The sequence below is a fragment of the Bos taurus genome, chromosome 10 (assembly GCF_002263795.3).
Source record: "Bos taurus isolate L1 Dominette 01449 registration number 42190680 breed Hereford chromosome 10, ARS-UCD2.0, whole genome shotgun sequence".
Taxonomy (NCBI): domain Eukaryota; kingdom Metazoa; phylum Chordata; class Mammalia; order Artiodactyla; family Bovidae; genus Bos; species Bos taurus.
The window spans coordinates 67,504,602-67,524,729 of NC_037337.1; the positions used below are offsets into that span (position 1 = coordinate 67,504,602).

A 20,128-nucleotide genomic window follows, 5' to 3' on the forward strand; every position below is an offset into this window, starting at 1 on the left:
GGAGTGAGGAAGAAAGGGAGGGAGCCGAACACGGAAGTGGTGGCAGTGCCGGCGGAGCAGGTGGAGGCGGTGAGTGCGATGTCTGCGATGAGAACCCGGCACCTCAGGATGGGGGCTTGCAGACCGACAATCGCCTCGTAGGACTTACATGAGGTGCCAGAGTGGCTGGGCCTCCCTTCTCCACCTCAGCGAATACCCAGAGTGATGGCGGTGGTGATGGCGGCAGTTACAAGGATAGCCCCTGTTAAACTGCGTTCCGAGAGGTGAGTGGGGGAAGGGTGGTTTCTGCTTGGCCTTGCCCTCTCGGGGTCTGCTTCTACTTTGCTGGCGCTCCTCACTGGCAGCCATATCCGGGTCCCTGAACGGGTCCAGCCCCTCCTTGGGACCGGGCTAGAGAATGAAATGTCTGGGCTTGTTCTTTAAAGAAAAGGAAGACGAGACCCTTTTCAAGCCTTTAATCTTGGCATCCTCGACGCCTTCATCTTGTCATTTCTATAGCGGTGAAGGAGAGAAGACTTAATCTCAGTTCACGATTCCTGGAGGTGCGGCTGGTACATTAATGCTCGTTCTATAGGACATTGTACATGTGTCCCTTGAAGTAATTCGTGTTTCCCTATTCAGACTCCACCTAAAGTTCAATGAAGTGCATATCTTCTTTTATATCTATAAAAGAAGAGCTAAAGTGTATTGTTGAATACTTCATTGGATCCTTGCAGTCTTTGCTAAGGTCTTGGCCATTAAATTTATGCTTTGGTTGGATCTTCACGATCTCCATGTTGGGAGACCGATCTCTCATGAAAACCTTCACAACTGATATTTTTTTGTGGTACCCACCTTCTAATCTCAGTCGGATTTTGATTATGACATAAGTGAAACGTTTTTCCTTTGTAGAGTTTTCCCCATTGTTTTTCAGTCTAGTTTCATTGGGGAAAGTTGCAAACACATTTAGACAAACCGTGGTATTGTTCTTACCGCGTTGGCATTGTGTAAGGTGTTGCTTTAAGTACTAAGGCTCCAAATGAAGAGTGATTGGCTGAAAAGAACTTGGGATTTGTGGGGAAATAACCAACCTATTGTTTTTACACAAGAGCAAAAGATTCCTGAGATGATTCTTTCCGAGTGACTTAATTTTTGTCCGGAGATGTTTCATTGTTTAGATAGAACGATTTCTAGTTTGTGGTGTTTTTTTTTTTTTTTTTTAATCCAAGTAAATATCATTGCATTGACTATGGGGTTCGAGACGAAGTCCGATAATATATTTCAGTGTAGTACTTTTCAGAGCTCAGCATAAGAAGAATCTGCAAATTTGGAACAAGCTTTGTAGGTATCAAATGCTCTAACTATAAAATCTGTAACACCATGTGACTTTAAAACTATGAATGGTGTTCGCGCTTCTCTCCTTTAACTCTGCCTTAGCAATCAAGCCATTTGATTCATAGGTTAAAGAAAAATGTGTATATGTATATGTTTTGCTTTGTTTTTTTACAGATTTAACATGTATGGAATAAGCTTGGGCCTTAAAGCTGAACAAACCTAGATTTTAATTTTGACTCTCACAGTTACTCGTTGTGTGACCTTGAATATGCTTCTTTACTTTTTCTGAACGTCAGATTCCTCATCTCTAAAATGAAGATGACATCTATTTCCATAGAATTGTTATAGTAGATAGAAGATACTCATGAATGTATAAAAGTAAATTGTCTTGTGTTATTAATGGGGTACTTTGGGTGGGCATTTAATGGTTCATTCAAAATGGAGTTGTTTGAATCACTATTCAGTAAATTTTTTTGAACATTAAAAGGTGTATTCTTGCTTTTGCCAATGTGTTTTCACATTTCCATTTTTCAGTCAAATTTTAAAAAGAATTTTAACGTCTTCAATTAATTCATGATGTTGTTGAGGGAAACAAACATTCAGCTAATACATACAAGACAATGGTGTGGTGATGAAATGTGTATAACTTGAATCTTAGTAAACATTGCCTGGTGATTTAAGATAATGTAGATTTTAAAAAAGAAACCAGTGCTGTTGTCTGCCACTGATGTGGCTGTCAGAGTTTTCCAAATGAATTTATCATAGCAGTGCATGTCTCATAGGAGTGAATAGCTAAATGAACTCACTGTAAATGATGCCAAGGTCGCAGCTTCAGCTGCAGTGAAGGTTAGTTAGCTTTGCTCTGTGGTGACCATTGATACTACCCTTAGGTTCACAAATATTGTTGTTCTCAAGGACAATAGGCTAAGAAAACATGAGTATATTACCATTCTACTGTGGCAGTATTACCTATATAAATAATAATATCACATAATCTTAGTTTATCCAGGAGGCTTATCAATATTGCCTTATGGGAGGAATGTTTAAAATTCCTTTTTTAATAAAATATGTATTAGATATAAAAATTATTAATCTTATGAAAGATAAGGTTAGAAGAAGAGAGTAATAACAAAACTGAGAACAGAGTAAAAAAAATATTAAGACAGTTTAGAAATCTGAAGATTTTTGTATCTCTGAAAGTGTCAAACTTACCAGCCTATTTAATTTATTTTGGGGGTAAATAATACTTGCATATGTATAAACTTTTAAGGTATTAAAGTGAATACAGTGAAAGACCTTCTCTCAACCTACCCAATTCCACTGGCTAAGGACAGCTAGTATTTGACTCCTGTGTTGTTACAATGACAGTGGATCCTTACCACCGCAAAATAGATATAATCATTGTTTTATCAATAAAAAAATATCAAGGCTCAGTAAGGTGATGAGTTGTCAGAAGTCACACACCTAACCATGTGTCAGAACTAGAAATAGATCTTTTACTTCTGATCCAAGTAGTCTGCCAGACTGGCTCTCCAAGTCATAACTGTTGCCATAAAACTTAGAATTTAGTTTTATCAGAATATGAAGGCAATTTTAAGTCTAGAATAACATTATACTAGTTTGTATGTAAAACTTGTTACCTAGGCTTAAATGTAAGCATATATAATTATCATAAAGCCATGAAAAGAAGAATCTATGATCAGTTAAAAGAAAAAAACTTTGCCTACTATTTCTGTTGAAATTGATTTATTAAGCTTGTAAGAAACTACAGATTTTTTATAATTAAGTTTCATTATTTACACCCATAATATTTTTCAAGAACTTGAAACTTTAAAACTTTTTTAAAAAGAGCATGTTTAATATCAGGAGTAATAGAAAGAGCTTTATGATATTTCAGAAATGATGAAGCATCCTCAGCCTCAGATTTTTGAGATATGTTTTTGTGTGGATTTTCTAGCCTTTTATGTAGCCTGTGTTTCCTTTCATTCTTTTTCCTTATTGCCACTTTCCTAGCTCTTATTTTTTGAAATTAGCTCATTCTACATGGAAGGTTCTGAGAAAACATAACATATTGCAGAATGTAATACATATTCTCATTAAGCTCAATGTATGCTATTTTCATACATTTTAACCCTGGCAGTAAAAACATGAGGCAGCTGGCATTATCCAGATTTAATAATGTGAACACTGAAGCTGAATGAGATTTTAAAACTCAGGAGAGACAGCTAGTAAGTGACAGAGTCTGAATTTTAGATCATGTTTAATGATTTAGCAAGTCATGCTATTTCATCTGCACCATGCTTCATTTTTAAATATGATATAGTCAAAAACTAGATTGTTAATTTTTTAGGGACCTTTAAAACTTAAAAACTTTCTCTTAGACCAAATTACACTCATAGGAAGAAAGACTGCAAGGAAATTGGCCAAAATGTCTAAATTGATTGCTTCTAGGTAATTGAATTACAGTCTTTTCCCCTCCTTTTTGAACTTTCCTGAATGTTTCCTATATTTTAAAATATGCATATATTATTTTTATAATTAAAGAATTATAAATTGAAAGGAAAAAAATATATCTGTACAATCCAATTTATTCTCTGAGAGTCACAATCAAGTATCTTAAGCATTCTGATTTCTAAAATTCTGTTAAGGTTCTTGTGCTTTTAGAAGTTTGTAGTGCCAGCCTTTAGTTTCCTGTTCCCTCTTCACCCTAAATTAACCCTCTTCAGTGACAGGTCCTAGACATTTCTCTTTAGCTTGCATACCATAATGTACCTTCATTTTAATCTTAGCCCAAGTTAATGTTTCTTCCACAGTTTGTTCCACAAAAAGGGTTTACTTTGAGTTAAGTATAGGAAACTGTGGCCTAATCAGGTTTCTTAACCAAAGGACCTCTTGGAACCTTTTGCTATCTTTCAGTGGGGAAGTGATTTCCAAACTAGTTTGATAATGAAACTTCCAATTCTATAGAACACGTATTAATACCTTTTAGCACTAGTGTACACAGAAGTTCAGATTGGGGAACACTGGTATAAGCAAAATGTAGGAAATTAAGTGAAGAATGTTTGGAGAAGGGAAGAAAGGGTATAGTGGTGCCAATCAGTGTGTGTTTATTTGTGTTTTGTTTTCTCTTTTTCCAAATCAGTTAAGTCCCCTGAGCCATGGCTTGTTAGCATTGAAAAAGAGGTACTTTAAAATATTTACTGGAAAATGAACCTATATTGCTTTGGTAATGAGGAAAAAACACTTATAGTTCAGATGTTTCTCTCTTAAACATTTGAAAAAAACATTTTTCATGTTTTTTGATTAACATTCTGAGGAATTTATCTGTCGTATACTATCCAGTATATTCCATTTGTGGACTCTTAAGTGTTTCCTTAGAATCCAACACAAATATTAGCCTATGATCAAATATCAAGGACTCTGACCCACAGAATCCAATTTAAATATCATGGACTATGATCAGAATGCATTCAAGGAGTTTTGGGACACATAATAGCAGGTAAACTTTGGAATAATAGATTTAATAAGGAAATTACTACCAGAATAATAATTTATCTGGGAATTCTTTATATAGTATAGTAAATTATTCTTTATAAGGTCAAATTTAATACTTACATGAATTCTGGTCTTAAATAGACATCAGCATTGTGGACATAGTAGTTCAATGACTAATTAATATATACAATAATCCTCTGTTATCTAACATCATAGAGAATACAAATGAAGTTTCTAGATAAATGAGGTTTAACCCTTTATTTACTAACTTTTACAACAGTTTTCAATGGAAATTTGAATTAAAATCATCTTTCCAGCCTTATTCAAGAGAACTAACTAAATGTCATTTAAATCTGTTGTTAGTCTAGGATGGTCACTTTGGGTATTCAATCTTTTATCGCTATCTGTGCAGTTGATTGTAGAACCTGGGATCAAATGGCTAGTGAATCTGGGAACTTGATTTCTTGAAAAAGGCTTTTATATAAACTTACTTTAGACACTTGCCACTTCCTCATTAAGAAGAAATAATTTTAAAAATGTCACTGTGTAGTCCCCAAGGTATTGTAACTTAGATGCCTTCATAAAAAATTATTGAATCAAGAGTCAAAGCAACCTTCTCCCAAGTAATTCTTTGACTCTCTTAAAAAAAGAAAAGTTTCTTCGCAGTTACTAAGAAAGACTGTTGATTTGTCAACATTTTTCAAGATATCATCTTTGATTTCTATACTACATAAAAATGGTTGTAAAGCCACTTCTTTTTTTCACTTTGTATCTCATCTTCTACTTCATTTTTACAAAGTTTATGTAAAACTCCAACTATTAATGATAGGGTTGAGGGGACTCATTAAGATTCAGAACCTTACACTGTTTTTTAACACTCAGACTTTATGTGTATAGACAAACGTTTGGCAAGACACCAGAACGTTTTTTTAAAACTCATTTTTACTCTTTAAAAATAAATTTTTTTCACTAAAAATTAATGTTATTTTTATTGAGAGAAATGTAATTGAATTTTTTAATATTGTGCATTTTGGTTTAATGCAACTTTCAGAAGAGATTAGATCTTCTGCCATGTGTTTTAAGTGTAAAGATGCAAGAGTTTATATACATTTTTATCTCATTGTAACAAAATCATGTAATAGTGAAGGGAATTCTGAATATCTTCTTTTTCTAAAAAGCTTTCTCCATAGCCTTTTTTTTTAAAGCAGTTACTTTCTCAGTAGTAATTCTGATGTTACCTAAACCATAAATAGCCAGTTAAATATTTTGTCTTGCCTTTTTTCTTAATGTATCTGTTAAGTAACTTCTCAGAGCTGCTTATTATCCCAATAAAGGTCATCAAACTAAGAACACTTGTCATTTTGAAAAAGAAAAATATATAACTTGTCTTATAATATTAGCAACTAAACTGTGGGAAATTCTTAAAGAGATGGTAATATCAGACCACTTTACCTGCCTCCTGAGAAATCTGTTTGCAGGTCAAGAAGCAAGTTAGAACTGGACATGGAACAGACTGATTCAAAATTGGGAAAGGAGTATGTCAAGGCTATGTGTTGTCACCCTGCTTATTTAACTTATATGCAGAGTACATCATGCAAAATGCCGAGCTGGATGAAGCACAAGCCAGAATCAAGACTGCTGGGAGAAATAGCAACAACCTCAGATACGCAGATGATACCACTCTTGTGGCAGAAAGCAAAGAACTAAAGAGCTTCTTAATGAAGGTGAAAGAGGAGAGTGAAAAAGCTGGCTTAAAACTCAATATTCAAAAAAATAAGATCATGGCATCCAGTCTCATCACTTCATGGCAAATAGATGGGGAAAGAGCACAGACAGAGACACACTTTATTTTCTTGGGCTCCAAAATCACCGCAGATGGTGACTGCAGCCATGGAACTCAAAGATGCTTGCTCCTTGGAAGAAAAGCTATGACAAACCTAGATAGAGTATTAAAAAGAAGAGCCATCACTCTGCCAACAAAGGTGCATCTATTCAAAGCTATGGTTTTTCCAGTAGTCATGTATGGATGTTAGAGCTGAACCACAAAAAGGCTGAACGCCGATGAATTGATGCTTTTGAACTGTGGCGTTGGAGAAGACTCTTGAGAGTCTCTTGTACTGCAAGGAGATCAAACCAGTCATTCCTAAAGGAAATAAGTCCTGAATATTCATTGGAAGAACTGATGCTGAAGCTGAAGTTCCACTACTTGGCCACCTGATGAAAAAAAAAGCCAACTCATTAGAAAAGACCCTGATGCTGGGAAAGATTGAAGGCAGGAGGAAAAGGGGATGACAGAGGACAAGATGGTTGGATGGTATCACTGACTTAGTGGACATGAGTTTGAGCAAGCTCTGGGAGATGGTGAAGGACAGGGAAGCCTGGCATGCTGCTGTCCATGGGGTCACAAAGAGTTGGAAACAACTGAGTGATAGAACTCTGCCCTGAGATAACTAGCAAACTTTGTGTTAATAGAATTTCCATGGTCATGTCTATTCACAAATATTGTAAAGATTCTCTTATGTAAGATAATATAATCCACAAAGGTATTCCAACAACATGGAAGCAGTTGTGATCCACTAAAAGTGCACAAAGAAATGGAGAGGGTTGCCATCAAGTACTTAGCTTTTTGGAGCTCCCACTCCTCCCCCCAGAAAGCACCTCATCAGACAAGTACCCATCTCACAATGAGTAATGGGAACATTGCCAATCATATATTCAATATTAATAGAGTTTTCTAATTTTTAGACAAGTATAAATACAAGTTAAATTTTCTTCCTACTTTGAAGACTACAACATTAAGTGGCATTCTGGCCAATATATCAATATGGTAAGTAAGTAAGTTTTAGTCACTCAGCCGTGCCCAACTCTTTGCGACCCTATGGACTGCAGCCCACCAGGCTCCTGTGTCCGTGAGATTTTCTAGGCAAGGATACTGGAGTGGGTTGCCATTTCCTTCTGCAGGGGATCTTCCCGACCCAAGAACCAAACCCAGGTCTCCTGCACTACAGGCCAGATTCTTTACCCACTGAGCTACAAGGGAAACCCATTGATATGGTATATTTTACCAAATATATTTTTTTCCATAAGTTTATAAAAAGTGGAACTTCTGAAGCATGAACTGAGTCATCTGTCAAAAGAATAGCTATGTAAAATTTATATAAGGCTATAGTGCTTAGATACCAAAAGATAACCAGTCAGAAGATTTTCTGTGCATTAACTCTTTAAGTGCAGGTATGGAAAATTCATCTAGGACAATGGTATTTTTCACTTTATTTTTTGGATACCTGTAGCAATAGTATATGTAAGAACAGTTAACCTAAAATCCAGAGATACTTAATTGATTACTCCTATTATGTACAGGTTGGTAAGCCTTGCCAAAATAAATCTGTTTTGTTAGCATTTAAACTTGTTTTGAGTGAGGCTGGAAGTCAGTTCTCTGGTGGAAAACGTCAAATTGTTCTTAGCTTCATAGTCTGTTGAGTTTTAGCAATGTCTAGCTTATTAATCCTTTTTTATTTTGAAAGGTTAGCTATCATCCTGAAAGTTATATGTGCTCATAAACTATAGTTAGCACTGGGCTAGAGACAGAGGTATTTCAGTGATTTCTTTACTTATGAACTATTTCTATAAAACTGTCTTGGGTGCTATAATAAAACAACATATGTAATATCTGTTTCTTTTTTAAAAAAGAAATGTTAACCTTTATTGTATACTTGCTCCATTTAGAATCTGAGCTACATATGTATTTTACATACCTTATTTCTTTTAATTCCTACTAGCCTAATGAAATATATAGCATCAGTGTCTCCATTTTATAGATGAAGAAACTGAGATTTTAAGGTCATATGGCTAGTACAAAATCTATTTTATTTCTCATTACTTTCATGGTTACTTTTTCCCTCCAAGTTCTTTGTGTTTTAGTAACTTGTTTATTTTAAAGGCTTTCCTCAAAAGTCTAGTAACCTATCATAATCTAGAGTAAATGAAGCACAACAATGCTGTCTGAAAGTACAAGTAAGCAGGCATGGCTTATGGATGGATGAGCCTCACAGAATGCCTGGGTGTCCCTCCAGCTTTTTATTGGAGGATTTCCAGTTACCAGAATCTATAGATCTTTTCTCTTTGGTTATTCTGTTTCTCCAGTTTAGTACTGTCCAATCTCTTACTAGGGAGGTGTAAGTTTGACCACTGGAATTCTGGAAGTTGGATGGAAGAATGGAGCAGGGAACTTTCTGATTTTAGTCCCAGGCCTCCCATCTATCCTTACTATGTCTGGTATCCAAAGTCTTGAGCCTTTCTGGTTCAATTTCTCCAAATAATAAAATCCTATCTCCTCTAAGTATGAGAGTAAGAACCAGAGAGATCTAACTGCCCTAACACAAATTTTCAACCTGCTCCCCATTTTTCTGAACTGTTCTCCATACATACTTTCTGTAGAATCTGGTGCCTCTGAGTGTCCTGGACTTTGCCTGCTCTGTTGTCTTCTCATTAACATTGCCTCTGTGCCTGGTGTCACCAACCTCTCCACTGCTGAGTCAGTCATTGCTCCTCTGTTTTCTGTCCTTGTATTTTGTCACTCAGGTTATAGATACATGATAGTTTCATTGAAGATGAGATTTGTGTTTTTATTGCTCATTTTCCCTTGTTTTGGGCTGATTTCTGAGAGAAAAGTGGAGCAAAAAGATTTTCACTTAGCCATTTTTAAACTGCATCATTATTTCTTTTATAATTAGAAAAAAACCAAAGCTATTTTCTTTTTGAGGGGAAATCAGCTATTCATTTAGAAATTTAATATGGATAGCAGTAATTATAACTAAAGAAAGTATTGGAATCACCAAAAGAGTTTGTAGGAGACTTGGTTGTTTTTGAAGAGAGTGATGAAAGCAGACCCTGGTAAAGGTGGGAATGTCATCAAGAGCAGAGGTGTGGAATTAGCTCTGATAACAGGAAGATGAGCATGTTTATATGCAGTGGAGTAAAGTTGACCTTAGAATTAATAATCTGCTCTTTGATATTTTTAAAGTAAATAAAAACACTAGATATTTTAAATTTTACGTAATATACTTTTCACATTATCACATTGAATAAAAAAGTTGAAAGTATGTAATATTAACAAAAAAATATCTGCTTGGGGCGCTTATTTAATTTTTTTAATCTTGAAAAGTATAAGTGTAAGCTCTTAGTAATAAGAGACTTTTCTGATCAATGACTTCATATTCTTCAGCGTACTCTGTAGCTTCTGCCTGTTTATTTTTGTTCAGTGGAATTTAGTCAATGAACAACCAAAGCATACTGTTAAATATAATTTGGTATACTAAGTGATGATGTTTCTTTCAAATTTAGATTTTAAAATATTTTTTCTCTGTGAATTTTAAATGATTATGTACCAGTGAGCTCACTAAATCAAAACAATAAGTATAATCACCTGATGCTATTCTTTGTTTAGTAATCAGGTACTTCATATGACAAGGGCTTCCCTGGTGATTCTGTGGTAAAGAATCTGCCGGCCAACGCAGGAGGTGCAGGTTCAATCCCTGGGTCAGGAAGATCCTCTGACGAAGAAAATGGCAACCCACTCCAGTATTCTTGCCTGGAAAATACCATAGCAGGCTACAGTCCATGGGGTTGCAAAGAGTAAAACACAACTTAGCGATTAAACAACAACAACAACTTTATATGGCAAGCCTTTATCATTAGTTCATACTTTTAAGCACGTCCCAATCATATTTGCCATTGCAGATGCTTATTTCAAACTCTACTGCTATGAAAATGGATTCTGGTAGCTCTCAACATTACTTAACTGTTGGGATGGTTGAGAATATTGAGTACAACCGATTTTCTTAATTATAAAATTCAATATCCATTTATAAAATATTTGAGATTATAAAATCCCTCCCCCCAAACTTGGACTTAAATCTTATTCCATCTAATAATAGCTAAGTAGTTTTTATCTATGACCAATCATCACTATTAATTTTAAAAATTTGTTTACATTATAAATTTTAGGCTATCTACTCAATTTCATAGGAAAGGCATTGCCCTATAGAACTTTGTTTTTTTGAAATTATCAGGAAGAATATATAAGTGTGTGTGTGTGTATGTGTGTGTGTAAAATAACAAATTTTTATCCAATTCCAAATTTTCCACACACCATGTAGACTAATAGTGAAATTGACCAAATATTTAAATGAGTTGACAAAAATTACGTTGGGAATTCTTGCATGACGTTTCTACTGTTCAGTGCTGATTATTTATTTAATAAATTCTTAACAGCTTTTATAACTTAAAATTGTTCATATTTTCAATCAGTAGAAAAGAAAACGAAAGAAAAAAAAAGAAAACGAGAGAGAAGGAAGGTTGTTGTTGTTGTCTAGTCACTAAGTCAGTCATGTCTGACTCTTGTGATTCTGTGGGCTTAGCCTCCCAGCTTCCTCTGTCTGTGGGCTTTCCCAACAAGAATACTGAAGCAGGTTGCCATTTCCTTCTCCAGGGGATCTTCCTGACCCAGGGATTGAACCCGTGTCTCCTACACTGCAGACAGATTCTTTACCACTGAGCCACTGAGGAAGCCTACAAGGAGGGTGAAAGTGAAAGTTGCTTAGTTATGTCTGACTCTTTGCAATCCCATGGACTGTAGAGTCCATGGAATTCTTCAGGTTCCCAACCTAGGGATCGAACCCAGGAGGGTAGTGATAGTTAAATACCAGCTCATAGTTTTCTCATCTCTGACAAAGAATTCCCTGGTCTGCTGTGAAATTAAAAAATAAACCAGAAATTGTTAACATTTCAGACATATATTTTGGCTGACAGGATGCTTAGCTTTTTTGATTCACATTGACAAGTAGCTATGGGAAAGAAACCCAGATTCTTGACTCAATGGCACTATAGAATTATTAGTATATGGTAAAGTAGTTTATTTAAATGAGAACAAAGTATCTTGGAACTGCCTTCCAACATTTCCAGTACTTTTTTGAAAAATATATTAATTATCTATGGCAAAAACCACTACAATATTATAAAGTAATTAGCCTCCAATTAAAATAAATTAATTTTTAAAAAACCAAAAAAAAGTGTATTATCCCTTTTCATCTTGTATATAATTGGGACTTGATATATAAACTATGCAATGTTAATGACAATTAATGATCTTTATTTTTTTTCCTTAGATACATCCAGAAAGTACCCAGAAGAAATATTCTACTGGAAAAATTGAAAAAGCATTATTTATAACACTGGAATTTGTGGACAGTTTGTTAAAATGGCAGAAAATAGTGAAAGTAATAGTAAAAATGTAGATGTAAGGCCCAAAACTAGCCGGAGTCGAAGTGCTGACAGAAAGGATGGTTATGTGTGGAGTGGAAAGAAGTTATCTTGGTCAAAAAAGAGTGAAAGTTGTTCAGATGCTGAAACAGTGAGTGCTATCGAGAAAACTGAAGTTCCTTTAAGGAGCCAAGAAAGGAAGCACAGCTGTTCATCTATCGAGTTGGATTTAGATCATTCCTGTGGGCATAGATTTTTAGGCCGATCTCTTAAACAGAAACTGCAAGATGCTGTGGGGCAGTGTTTTCCAATAAAGAATTGTAGTAGTCGGCATTCTTCAGGGCTTCCATCTAAAAGAAAAATTCATATCAGTGAACTCATGTTAGATAAGTGTCCGTTCCCACCTCGATCAGATTTAGCCTTTAGGTGGCACTTTATTAAACGACACACTGCTCCTATAAGTCCCAAATCAGATGAATGGGTAAGCACAGACTTGTCTCAGAGCGAATTGAGGGATGGTCAGCTAAAACAACGAAGAAACATGGAAGAGGTCAGCTGCTTCTCACATACCAGTGTTCAGCCCTGTGTCATAACCAGTAACAATTCTTCGGGTAGAGGTGGTCCTGGGACTGACTCTATAGTGAACCTGGCTTCAAATAACAGCATAGAAGATAGTGACATGGATTCAGATGATGAAATTATAACACTTTGCACAAGTTCCCGGAAAAGAAACAAACCCAAATGGGAAATTGATGAAGAAATCCTGCAACTGGAAACACCTCCCAAGTACCATACTCAGATTGATTATGTCCACTGTCTTGTACCAGACCTCCTTCAGATCAATAATAATCCATGTTACTGGGGTGTTATGGATAAATATGCAGCTGAAGCTCTACTAGAAGGAAAACCAGAAGGCACCTTTTTACTGCGAGATTCAGCACAGGAAGACTATTTATTCTCTGTTAGTTTTAGACGCTATAGTCGTTCTCTTCACGCTAGAATTGAACAGTGGAATCACAACTTTAGCTTTGATGCACATGATCCTTGTGTCTTCCATTCGCCTGACATTACTGGGCTCCTAGAGCATTACAAGGACCCGAGTGCCTGTATGTTCTTCGAACCACTTTTATCCACTCCTTTAATTCGGACTTTCCCCTTTTCCCTGCAGCATATATGCAGAACAGTTATTTGTAACTGTACAACTTACGATGGCATTGATGCCCTTCCAATTCCTTCTTCCATGAAATTATATCTGAAGGAATATCACTATAAATCAAAAGTTAGAGTACTCAGGATTGATGCACCAGAACAACAATGCTAGAAAAAGGGTAGGAACAAGGGAGTGGTTATATATGTATTTTCATTTAATACTTTATTTTTCTTATTATACCACTTTGAATTTTTCTACAAGGGCAGTTGAAGTCCAAAATAAACTTCTGCCCTAAATTTTACTTGCAGATCAGTTTATTTTTATTAGGATACAGTAATTGTTGAACAATAATAATGGTTACACACTAGGGGTTAATGGATATTTTTGACCAGGTTTGGTTTTTGTTTTTACCATGTAGATTGTATACTTAATTTTTTTCTTTTCTTAATTGTAACTTAAATATGATCCAGGGATATTTGAAGTTTGTAGGCATTGCAAACACATTTAAATAATCTGTATTTCATACTTTTCTTTAAAAATAATTGTTTCTTTTCCTATATATAACATATAAAACGCTTTGTTAACCTATGTCATTGGCATTCCTAACATAAGATATAGTTTCCACATCATCCTTTCATTTGTTTTAAAAGCCTTCGGTAAAGCTGTGTGTGTTGTAATTTACTAATAGGGATGTTAAAAGTTAACAAAATGGCTTCAAATCAAACTTGATGTGTTTTCATTTTAAATATTAATTGTAAAGCTGAATTACTAAATTTGATTAATCAGGTCAGTAAGAATCAAATGAGGACATGATATCTTAGAGGTGAATTTATTCTTCTGTAATGTGGCATGGTCATTTATTATTCCTTGAATAGACCTTTCTCTCAAACTTGGAAGAGTTACCATCTTCAGAACATAAGTATTATTCCCTTCTCACTGGAAGCTTTAAAAATAATGATACTACTATTAGTAACTAGTAATTACTAAATAATAAAGCAACTGGGGTTTTTTCTGTATTGACTTGTGAACTGTTGCTTCTGCTTAGCTCTTTTTTAGAAACTGAGCCTGTTACTTTGGAGAGATGCCACAGTTTATAAACAGCCACAAATTTCCATTGGTAACCAAAGAGACCTAAGTAGTTTTCCATTATTTTGACTTGAGCTTGAATAAGGATTCAAGAAGTAAACATGGAGCTTAGTATTCAGGGAACTTAATACTGGTTTTGATCTTCAGATTTCAGGTAACTATTCCTATTTTCAGAACTAACATATCTTTAGTATGGCTTCAGAAAAAGGAAAACATTTTGAGAGCTATATTGCTTATGCCATACTGAACAATACTGGGCACTGGGTATAATATTTTTAAGTTTAGCATCTCAAGAACAGAGAAGCATTTTTTAGAAAACATTATCCCAATATAATATAAATGAAGTGATAGCCTATTTAACTTTTCTTTTTTAAAGAATCAATAATAAATTTCCTAGACAGTTACTTCTTCTGGTGAGTTGTCTACCCCTTTGTACAAATTAGCATTTTTAATATAGTAAATTGATCTCTTGATGCTAGTTTATCTAGTAGGAAGCTGTTTCTACCTGAATTGAAAGAAATTTGACTCAAATTTCCCAGTTAGATGTTTCTTAAGTATTGCTTTTATGTCGAAGTAGCATTTCCCTTTCCTACAGTTCTGCTGTTAACATAAAGATGGCATTTAAAATTAATTGCTTTAAAATAAGTTTTTAGCAGTTATCACAAAATTGAACAAGAAAATCTCTTACCATTATCTTCTAGCATCTTTTTTTCTCAAGTGATCTCAAGATTGTCTTGGTTCCAGTGAGGGTTAGCTACTAAAATAGCACCTCTCTCAGCAGTGATGAGGCTCAGGATAACAACATCAGTGTCAGGATAAATATCTCTTCTAAAGATGATATTTCCCTTTTACAAAAGTTGGACAGTCTCATACTACCTCATCTTTCTTGTGGCGCTTTTGTAGATCACTGAGAAGCTTATCTTATTTACCAATATAATGCTTCCTAAACATCCATCTTTGGTGAAGAAAATTAACAGTATGGTTAGACTCTACCCATAATTATAGTTTTTTATCAGAATTTGATATTGAGACTTTCTGTTTCTATGAAACAATATTGTTTTAAATATTTTTCTTTTAAAGATAACTTTTTATCAATACAGAAAAACCTAAGGAATGATTAGCTAATGAATATTCTGTTAAAGGTAATTTTATAAAGAAAAAGAAAATATGCTGTCTTTTATAATGGTAAAAATTAGTATTTATATGAAAATCAAGATCTAAGTAGCCTTTCATATATTCAAACTGGTTGCTTGTGATATATTTTCTCTGCTTTCTTATTTTTTCAACTTCAAGGTATTGATAGCTGTTAACATTTTCAAAATACTGCCATTTATATAGCCTTGAAGCAGATGATCTAATAAATGAGAGCAGGAAAGAGACTCATTTACTCTGAAACAGTTTGTATTTTTTCCTTTGGTATTTGCTACAGTGAAAAGAAATCGGGAAAGTAGAAATGTAAGATTTGAGAAGGGAATTGATTACCATGAAGGGAAAAGAAGAGTAAGAATTCTTTAGAGCATGAAGCGATTGGAATTTAGAAAGGTTAAGTCTTTCTCAGTGACTTTTTGAGGACACATTTGAAAGAGCATTCAGCATTCAGAAATTAACTCATTAAAAATATACTTACTGGAATTATGTGTAAGTAAATGAGTATAAATTTTGAGAGGAACAATGTGGGGAGATATATAAATATAAATTTTATAGCTAAGTTGAACACTGAGCATTTGAAAAGTGTAAATTTCAGAGTTGAGAAAGCATTCAGCATGGTGGAAATGTAGTGCTTACTGGTGAGAGCGGATGGGGCTAAAAGAAACGATAAAATATTAAAATTAAGAATTTAGGCATCACCTCAGGGGAAAGCCTTGACAGTGAAAGGGAACTACTTAATCGCTAATAGCTAGTCTGGACCAGACACTTAAATGCGCTTTGGGAATCATCCTGCACTAACCAGGAAACAAACTTGATTTTTCTATTTCTCTCTGAAGCTTTCAAGAGTACCCCCAAGCCCGCCTCCCCTTTTTTTAAGCTACAGCATCTTGATTCATACTGTACTTCCCGAAACATGCTGAATGGATTTTTTTAGGTTACCTGAGCATTTTTGTATGAAGAATTATATCTGATCTTTCTATAACTGTGCCATTCACTTAAATAATTCATGGAATGGTTTAATTTAAAGGAAGACCTAATAGGAAGAAGATTAAAGGAAGCTTTTAGTCAGCCTGTGGCTAGATTTATTGATTTGGTGATCAGACTTGTGTTCTTTCCTGAATTTTAGCTAATGGCAAACTGTGGTCAAAAAATGGCTTTCAGTTAAAGTTTTGACTTCTTATTGTAAATAATATAAAGAATGTCTAAGTAATTAGAAATCCTTTTTAAAAAGTAGAGCAAATGTGGCAAATAGGATTCATTATACAAATTCCATTTCTTTTTATAAAAAACAAACCATTATCATTTATTCATGAGCCAAAGCCATTAAGAAGATAAATCAAGTTATCAGCTTCCTGTCTCTCTGAAATTTGGATCATTTTATAGATCCATGTAATAGAGAGCTTCCTTCCTATGAAACAAAAATCTTGAGACCTAACTCTTAGACTCTTAGTTTTCATTAAAAATCTTTTTTGTCACTTTTAGCTATAATCAGAGTCAAATAGATTATACATTCATTTTGGTAGAGGAAATTTCACAGGAAGTGGACTTAATTATACAACATTCCCTGAGGCAACACAAGGGAAACAATGTTTAAAGTAGATTGTGCTTAGGTAATTTAATGCCCAAATGAATAAAAGATTTTAAGTCAAGCAGATTATTTCTACTTTGGGGAAAAAAAATGTTTACAATCTTCATTTTACATAGACAGTTTTACATTCATTTTTACTTCTGAAGAATGGACAGAAAGCACAAGGGGTTTTTCTCTTTTAATGGTCTAGAAATAAGCAACACTACAAAAGTGTACTATTAACACATGAAGATAGTGGAGACAAAACGGAAGTAACTATGGCTTCTAAATAAAAATGTAGACTAATGGATATAATCCAATGAAAAGGAATTTAAGGCACATGACTCCTATTTCAAATAAAGACAGTCTTTTTTACTTTTTAATTTTGAATACATTACTCAATTCTCTCTTTAATTTCCTAGCACATAAAATATAGATGATAATAGATGTCACTTGACTTCCTGCAGGTTAATTCTTTATGGTCCAAGAGGTGACCCTTGGAGCATACTTGAAAATATTTCTGTATAGCTGTCAAGTACTAACGTGATGACAGGTTTTCAGAGTTTCCCCTTAGAGAACCCTGCAGATTCACATTCATTTCTTTTAGTCTGTAAAGGCCTTCTTGACTTGATTTGACAATAAAGATAATGGTACAATTTGAATTTATGGTTTAGACTCTGCAATTAGATGAACAGTTGCAATTTCCTCCTACTCTTAATAAGGTTTATGTAAAATTGATGTTTGCCTAAGTTATTTTAAAAGTTGATTACATTTGCAGGAAGAAAAGATAATCACTTTTGCCATAGTTATAATCAAATTTAAGCTTTCAGACGAGTATAAAACTCAAGGAGGTTTACTTAAATTATGCTGACTTTGCTAGAATTGGATAAATTCTGTATAAACCAAGTATGAACTAGATATATACTTGAATATACAGAGTTTAAGTAGTAACTTCACAAAGCTGTTAGTACTCATCAATCAGCCTTGTATGATCCACCCCTTACCTAAAAAGTAGAGTGTTTCCCTTTTTATTTCTAATCCTGAAGTTGAATGTTTCTTCTTGGATGTGAGTTCAAATAAATTGATCTGAATACATTTTCATTTCTTATTAAAACCTCATATATAAAATCCAAAGGCTTTGTAGTCTGTTTTCAAAACACTACTGCATATCCTTACCTGACACGTTCAACTTGGAGAAATTTTTAAATCTGTATTACACATTTTCCTTTCAGTTCTTTAGTGTGTCATTTTAGGTCTTCCAGAAACATGTCAAAATGTGATTAAATGTACAAGAGATGTATTGAAGGGCAATGGACACCTTTGAAGAATAAAGGGGAATGGGACTTCACTGGTGGTCCAGTGGTTATAACTCTGCTTACACACACACAAAGAATAAGAAAGAAAGCAGGGAAAGGTGGTGAAGTCTTTGTACCACATTGCAGGTCTGACATCTGTAAAAGAAATTCAAGGAAGCACTGGGTAGGGTGGGCAGTGCAGTTCTGAAAAGGCCAGGCTGTGGATTTAGTTCCCAACAGGTTGCCTGTTGGAGCCAACATGGGACAGGAATGGGCTAATTTGATAATTCCCACTGTGCTCAGTTATTGACTGGAAATATGGGAAAAGCTGAAGGCTGTTGGTCACTCATGATCAGGACACACATGATCAGGACTAGAGTGAGGCACTTAAATGTGGGCATAAATTTTTTTGACCATAAACCCAGTAATGAAAATAACTTTTGGGTGACTTTAAAATTCAGGATTAATGCACAATGACCCCTGCTGCTGCTAAGTCGCTTCAGTCGTGTCCAACTCTGTGCGACCCCAGAGACGGCAGCCCACCAGGCTCCCCTGTCCCTGGGATCCTCCAGGCAATAACACTGGAGTGGGTTGCCATTTCCTTCTCCAGTGCATGAAAGTGAAAGTGAAGTCGCTCAGTGTCCGACTCCTAGTGACCCTATGGACTGCAGCCCACCAGGCTCCTCCACCCATGGGATTTTCCAGGCAAGAGTATTGGAGTGGGGTGCCACCGCCTTCTCCGACAATGACGCCTATGATAAGCAAAACATCAAAAACATATTAGCACTATTTTGCTGACTTACGGTTCCTTCTGAATTCCTATGACTCCGCAGGGCACTGCTGAGTCGCAGCCTTCTATGAGGATAAAGTAGGTCACACTAGTATCCTTTTCCATAGACCACTGCCCCTATCCAAAGATGTGTCTTCCCCAGGCTTCAGTTCAGTTCACTCAGTCATGTCTGACTGCGACCCCATGGACTACAGCACGCCAGGCCTCCCTGCCCATCACCAACTCCCGGAGTTTACCCAAACTCATGTCCATTGAGTTGGTGATAACATCCAACCATCCATCTTCTGTCGTCCCCTTCTCCTCCTGCCCTCAATCTTTCCCAGCATCAGGATCTTTTCAAATGAGTCAGCTCTTTACATCAGGTGGCCAAAGTATTAGCGTTTCAGCTTCAACATCAGTCCTTCCAGTGAACACCCAGGACTGATCTCCTTTAGAATTGACTGGTTTGATCTCCTTGCTCTTGAGTCTCCAAGGGACTCTCAAGAATCTTCTCCAACACCACAGTTCAAAAGCATCAATTCTGCGCTCAGCCTTCTTCACAGTCCAACTCTCACATCCATATATGACTACTGGAAAAACCATAGTCTTGACTAGACAGACCTTTGTTGGCAAAGTAATGTCTCTGCTTTTTAATATGCTGTCTAGGTTGGTCATAACTTTGCTTCCAAGGAGTAAGCATCTTTTAATTTCATGGCTGCAGTCACCATCTACAGTGATTTTGGAGCCAAAAAAAAAGACATCTGCCACTGTTTCCCCATCTATTTGCCATGAAGTGATGGGAACAGATGCCATGATCTTAGTTTTCTGAACGTTGAGCTTTAGGCCAAATTTTTCACTCTCCTCTTTCCCTTTCCCCAGGCTTAGGTATTATTTGAAGATTCTCTATCACTCATTTTTCAGTATGGGAATTACGTGTGCTGTGGAATAAACCCAGAAAAGTCTTCGTTTAAGAAGCTAATAGTAAAACGTCCACCCAGCAATCCACTAACAGCAAGTGAAAATAAAATCTAAGAACACTGCAT

At 35.4% G+C, this 20,128-nt stretch overlaps 1 protein-coding gene across 1 annotated transcript; it reads left to right on the forward strand.

The window, feature by feature from the left end:
- Window positions 1–10: 10 nt before the first annotated feature.
- SOCS4 (suppressor of cytokine signaling 4) lies at window positions 11–13,938 on the forward strand. The gene is made up of 2 exons (NM_001076218.2): window positions 11–263; window positions 11,976–13,938. The coding sequence occupies exon 2, from the start codon at window positions 12,068–12,070 to the stop codon at window positions 13,388–13,390; it is 1,323 nt and encodes a 440-aa protein (NP_001069686.1). The 5' UTR covers window positions 11–263; window positions 11,976–12,067; the 3' UTR covers window positions 13,391–13,938.
- The last annotated feature ends 6,190 nt before the right edge of the window (window positions 13,939–20,128 follow it).

What these genes read in the sequence shown, in the direction of transcription:
- SOCS4 (NM_001076218.2), top strand. Translation starts at nt 12,068, where the DNA reads ATGGCAGAAAATAGTGAAAGTAATAGTAAAAATGTAGATGTAAGGCCC.